A 6,976-nucleotide genomic window follows, 5' to 3' on the forward strand; every position below is an offset into this window, starting at 1 on the left:
TAATATTGCTTGGCTGTACGATACGATTCACAGATCACACTAGTAAGTTTCAGTTCATTTGTTATTTTATTATCCGACAAAGAATAAAGCACTTGTCTCATATTATACTATATAAAAGCACTTTGTGTTAGGGAACTTATATGTAAAACTCAAATACAACTTTATTTTCATTCGAATTTAGTAAGAGGTCTAGGTTGAAGGCTAGATGTTTGTAACACACTGGCGTTGAAGATGTGTTTCGAGACTAAGATTTAGACTCTCCATAAAATTGTATAGTTATTTTTTTATACCATTAGCATACTATTAGTGATCAGAACAATTAGTATTAGACCTAAGTATGACAAAAGTCCTATAAGTGTTATCTAAAGCTCACCTGTCCTTTAACACGGATTTGGACAGCTCCGCCAGTTGTTACACTAGTGTCACATTTTCTGGTCACATTTTCAAATGGTGTGTTTAAAGATGTAGACTTGATACCAAAGTTAGAACTCACACTAATGTTCATACATACAAAACACCTATTTCTATACATTCATGCACTATATACAGTATTACTGATATACATTTTAAAATAATATAAATAAGTTGATATATATATATATATATATATATATATATATATATATATATATATATATATATATATATATATATATATATATATATATATATATATATATATATATACATATATATATATACATATATATATGTATATATATATATATATATATGTATATATATATATATATTTATAATTATATATATATATATATATATATATATATATATATATATATGCGTATATGTATTTCTAACCTTTAACCTGTGTACGGGTTATTTAGAGGTTACGTTAGACTAGTCTAGATTCTAGAACATGGGAGAAAGTGCGATTGTGAGCTGAGTTAACCCCGGATTGTTTATTGTTTATGTACTTTTATCCCAAGGTCGAATTCGGGCATATAAGCGGTGTAAACTATTGGTGGGGAGGATTTTGATAACAGCAACAAGTTGAGACTCGCTACTCATTTGATTCACTACACGAGACAACGCTCTGTTCAGAACTTATTTGTTCCCTCTTGGCATATTACCTTCCCGCTAGATGCAAGAATCAGAGGTGGGTGAACTATTAAAGTTAGCAATCGAGTGCTCTGTCCCTCGGCCACATCACCCCATGCCATGGCAGATAAGGTTATTTAAATTGAACACATTCTTAAAGATAATCGTTTTAACATTGCCAAGATAGTTTGCAGCAAAGAAATCATGCAATAACAATCGCTTAAGATAGACCTTGTGGGACGGAATGGTCGAATTGTAGGGCTATTGGCTGCTAGCCCGAAGGTTTAGAATTCTGATATCTGTTAGGACTTGTGACTGTAGGAGTACCCAGCCCTTATGCATACCTTACTAACGTTGGGGAGATTAAGATTGGCTGAGTATAGTGCTGACTACACCATTCCTACATTTGTTGAGATCAATATATGAACTCCACTTCAACTGCCAATGGATCGCTAACTTAAAAAAAAATGAATCTTTAAGATAGACCTTAAAGTGGAATATAAATTCAGCAAATAAAATTTCAGTGTAACGTGTAATTTCTTTTTTTTTTGTCCCAATACCTTATGGGCCTACATAATTTAGTAAACGCGTTAAAAAAAATTTCTACTCCGGTTTTAATTCTAATTCAGTTAGAGTAGAGATTGTGTGTGTGAGAGGGAATGAGAGGGGATTATTCGAGTTTATATAACAAACAAAAACAAGAAACCTTTTTTTCTCCATAAATATTTTTTTAATTTGTGCAAGAATTATTTTTATCTTTGCAACGATAGCGAACTTAATAAAAACATTTTTTTCTTTGAACTTTTCATTAACTTAAACATATTTATACCTAACTTTCAAGGATAAAAATATAAATATTGCTAATAAAATAGTGTTTCTTCCAGACTTTTTTCTCCGGGGGGGGGGGGGCACTTGAAATTTTCGGGGGGCGGTAAACTTTCTTCGGGGGGCGGAAACTATTAAAAGTATATATTTTCTATATAAATTATATAAATTTCATTCCGTTCGGGGGGCGGTAAAAAAATTTCGGGGGGGGGGGGGGCGAACCCCGAAGAGATGCCTGGAAGAAACTCTGGTGTTCTGTAATAGCTTAGTTGTTACATCCTTACAAAAACAGGGTTGTCTGTCACATGGATAAAATTTAAAAGAGAACGGAAGAGACTGGGGTCAAAGTTCACGCGGTCAACAACTGATTTTTGATAAGGCACCACTTGCATTTAACCTTGACATTCATGGTGTCGAATTGTTAAACATTTAACACCGTTTTTGGATAGGTCATTAACAGCTTTACAATCACGAATCGCTTATTCAAAGTGTCTGGAAGTTTAAAATGTGTTGTTTTGTTTTTCATAAATCTCGACAAACAGGCAGGTATCTACACGTTTTAGAAATCAGGGAAGCAAAACTAGAACATAGGGGGTCATCCATAAATGACGTCACGCTTTTTTGACGGTTTTTACCTCCCCCCTCCCCTCAGTCAGTCCTCGTCACAAAAAGCCAGACCCCCACCCCTAAAATGACGTCACACCTCAGCCTACAACCCCCCTCAAAATTGCAATTGAATTTTTCTGCCGATATGGAGTATTTTAATCAATTCCTATTACAATTTATTCAGTTTTCTAAAACGCGAAATAACGTCTAAAATTATCTTTCTAACATGGATTTTTTTATAATGCAAAAGTGTGACGTCGCACCATCTGAACCCCCCTCCCCCTCATCACACAACGTCACAAATTTACGGACCCCCTCCCCCTACGAGTGTGACGTCATTTATGGACGACCCCATAGTACTCAGCTAGAACATTATATTGAGATAGAACAGCTGTTGGAGCTAAAACACCAGTTTAAGTTAATAGAGTTTAATGACCTAAACCATCAGAAAGAACTAGAATAGTTTAATGACCTAAACCATCAGATAGATCTAGAATAGTTTAATGACCTAAACCATCAGATAGATCTAGAATAGTTTAATGACCTAAAACATCAGAAAGAAATAAAATAGTTTAATGACCTAAAATATCAGATAGGACTAGAAAAGTAGACCTAAAACAGACAGACCTACATTTTGGGTCTAAGACAAAGGTTTTAGATCTAAAGTAGATATCTTCGGTCACATGACTTTCTTATTTACTGTTTTTGTTATCTGGTGTTTTTACCTTAGTGGCGACACACTCCTTTGTGCAACCACTTCCTATATTATAATAAAATATGAAAATGCTTGGCTTACAACTTTAATGTATCAAACAGCACACTATCGGTAAATCAATGTTAAAAAAACATTATTTTAAGCTTGTAAAAACGTGTAATATACTGTAATTTTTATTGTATACACATCGAGTCAAACGATCGCTACAAAAGTTAAAATACTTTCAACGTAAGTAAATATTGATATTTGCACTCCTGTATTTATCTCTTACTTCTAGTCCAAACTTTACCCCCGCCAACCCCTACCCTACTGTGCACTAAAACAATCTTAAATGTCTAATCACGGCCGTTTAGGTGGTGGCGATGTTTTCTTTGCTAGCTGAGCTTCAAAAGCTTTCCTGGTTTCCTCGACTTTGGCGTCCTCTAACTGGCATCGACTTCTGGCAATCTGGGGAATAAAATAAGTGGACATGACGGGGAATGTACTGCTACAGCAGTTTAAAATATTAACTACTACATACATGTATGATTAAGACTAGTGAACAGTAGAAAGAGAGTTGTAAAATAATGCAAGTCAACATCTTGAAACTAAAAATTCACATAGTTGATATAGACTAGCAACCATTCCAATTCATAGTTGTCTTAACTCTTGGTGTAACTGATGTTTGGATAGGGTGTGGGGAAAATGCTCCACTATATTAAAGAGAGTCTGTTAAATAAATCTAATCCTGTACAACCCAAAAATCCTATACACCTGTACAACCCGACAACCCTATACACTGGTGCAATCGAACAACCTTACACTAAACACATGTACAACCCTATACACCTGTACAACACAAAACTATACACATTCGTATGTCCTAACAACCCTATAAGCATAAACAACGAGACAACCCTATACATCTCTAAAACCCCAACAGCACTATAGCTTGTATATTCCAACAGCCATATAGCCTGTACAACCCAACAACCCTACACGTCTGTACAATCCAACACACTATACACCTGTACACCTTACAACCTTATACAACTCTACAACCCAACAACTCTTTATAACTGTGCAACCTAACAATCCAACTAATCTGTACAATCCAACAACCCTACACAAATGTACAACCCAACAACCCTATATACCTTTACAACCCAACAACCCTACCCACCTGTACAACCCAACAATCCTCTACACCTGTACAACCCAACAATCCTCTACACCTGTTCAACCCAACAACCCTCTACACCTGTTCAACCCAACAACCCTCTACACCTGTACAACCCAACAACCCTCTACATCTGTACAACCCAACAACCCTACACACCTGTACAACCCAACAACCCTACACACCTGTACAACCCAACAACCCTCTACACCTGTACAACCCAACAATCCTCTACATCTGTACAACCCAACAACCCTCTACACCTGTTCAACCCAACAACCCTCTACACCTGTACAACCTAGCAACCCTCTACACCTGTACAACCCAACAACCCTCTACACTTGTACAACCCAACAACCCTCTACATCTGTACAACCCAACAACCCTAGACACCTTTACAACCCAACAACCCTCTACACCTGTACAACCCAACAACCCTACACACCTGTACAACCCAACAACCCTCCACACCTGTACAACCCAACACAACTAAACACCTACCGCGATGAGACTGTCCACCTTAGCCCCTCTCTGTGGGTTGACGATCCTGGCCATGTAGCTGATCTCAGGTGACCCAATGTTCAACACACCACCAAACTCAGCCACCTCACTCACCATCGACATCGTCGTACCTGAAACCACCATTTAATTTAACACAAGCGCCATACACCATATGACTGAAATTTTCTTTAACTTTCGATCAACTCAATCAAATTATATGTAAGGGAAAGGCGTTTTAAAAACCAAAATATTTATTTTTAAAACTAATACCATTTTTAAACACGAATCCGTTTTGAATTAATTAAAATTCATGGTTAATTATTACACAAGATTTTGATTTTTAATACAAATGTAGATTGTAAAAAATAACAGTTAAAAATTAAAAACACGATGTCAACTGAATATATTATATTTAAAATAGCTGGTTCTTTTTTTTTTACTGATAACTAATTGCAGGTATCTGTATAGATTAGTTTTTTTTTTACCGACAATGTGCTTGTTTCAGTTTTTAAAAATTTTAAAAATAAATAAATATAAAAGCTCTATTTTCAGCTTTTATACCCCACCCGTAGCAAAAATCCTGTTCTATGCCACTGATCTAACGGTGATTAAAACATATGTAAAATATGTTTAAACTATGTAAAATATATATACTCTGTATTTTATGCAAAGCACTATTTTGGTGTCATTCGTGTCTATTTACAAGGCTACTGTAGGATAACACTCTACAAGACTTGACAGGACATTTTATTTTTTCTCCCAACTTGATCAGCAGCAACTGACCTCTTCAATCTTCCACATTTGACGAGTATCACGTAACAGTAGCTGACTGACCTGTTGGGTCCTGCAAGGTTTTGATGATGGCACCAAAAGCGTTGATTTCCACAGCCATCCCCCATTTGCTGAACATTGCCAGTAGCTGCGTGTAGCTCATTCTCTGGGGTGGGGATAGGACATTTACATGTATTTTAGGACATTTACAACAGTTATTTTAGGACATTTACATAGCTATATTTTTGGACATTTACAACAATTTTTAGGACATTTACAGGGCTATATTTTAGGACATTTACAATAGGTGTTAAAGGACATTCACGTTAGGTATTTTAGGACATTTACATAGCTATATTTTGGACATTTACAACAGGCATATTAGAACATTTATATACATGGGGCTTAGGTCAATAGCATACAGGTATTTTAGGAAATCCTAATACATATACTTTAGGATATTTACATACAGGTAATGTATTTTAGGACATCAGCATACAGGTATTTGAGGACAGGTGTTTAAAAAACAATTAAACAGGTATTTCAGAACTCTATTGAAAACCGTATTTCAAAATTTAAAAGATTGCGTTTCTTTTTTTTAGTTAACGGCTAAACATTTAATAGAATTACATAAAACAAAAAATTTACCTACCGAAGCGACCATAGAGAACTAAGACAACAAATTGACCTACCGAGGAGCCCAAACAGAACTAAGACAACAAATTGACCTACCGAGGCTACCAAACATAACTAAGACAACAAATTGCCCTACCGAGGCTTCCATACATAACATACATAAGACAACAAATTGACCTACCGATGATCCCAAACAGAATTACATAAGACAACAACTTGACCTACCGCGGCTCCCATTCGCCTGTACACGGGATTAGACGAGTACTGGTCCATGGGGTTCTGGGACCGTGTGTGCCGGGGGTAGCTCATCCCCACCCAGAAGGTGCCCCTGTCACTGGCCCGGATGTTGTCTGGCAGGCCAGGTAGGTTGTAGGAGAAGGTCGTGATCTGTAGCCAGGTGGGACGCTGGAGGCTAACTCTAAAATATTCACAACAACAAAACATCATTGGAAGATAGGTGGGGCGTTGGAGGCTAACTCTAAAATATTCACAACATCATAACATCATTGGAGGCTAACCCTAAAATATTCACAACATCATTGAATTACGGTTATGAAATGCCTACGTAGACACACTGCAAGGACGCACGCCTATGACCAATCACGTTGCTGAATTAACATCAATAACCACTTATACTCCTTTGACACGACGCCCTAACGCCCCCCCCCCCCCACACACACACCCAAACAACTCAATCGCCGTTA

The 6,976-nt window shown here is 36.6% G+C and overlaps 1 protein-coding gene across 1 annotated transcript in view; it reads right to left on the reverse strand.

Annotated features, from left to right (window-relative positions):
- Nucleotides 1–3,369: 3,369 nt before the first annotated feature.
- The window catches only part of LOC131939543 (adipocyte plasma membrane-associated protein-like), a 14,294-nt gene continuing 10,687 nt past the window's right edge, over nt 3,370–6,976 (reverse strand). The window contains exons 9-12 of the mRNA XM_059297924.1: nt 6,498–6,690; nt 5,700–5,802; nt 4,866–4,996; nt 3,370–3,652 (exon numbers count right to left, since the gene is read on the reverse strand). Of these exons, the coding sequence (XP_059153907.1) occupies nt 3,545–3,652; nt 4,866–4,996; nt 5,700–5,802; nt 6,498–6,690 (535 nt within the window). The 3' untranslated portion in view covers nt 3,370–3,544. The remainder of the gene's footprint in view (nt 3,653–4,865; nt 4,997–5,699; nt 5,803–6,497; nt 6,691–6,976) is intronic.

The sequence above is a fragment of the Physella acuta genome, unplaced genomic scaffold (assembly GCF_028476545.2).
Source record: "Physella acuta isolate Inbredline_101_S28 unplaced genomic scaffold, ASM2847654v3 ptg000019l, whole genome shotgun sequence".
NCBI classification, from domain to species: Eukaryota; Metazoa; Mollusca; class Gastropoda; family Physidae; genus Physella; species Physella acuta.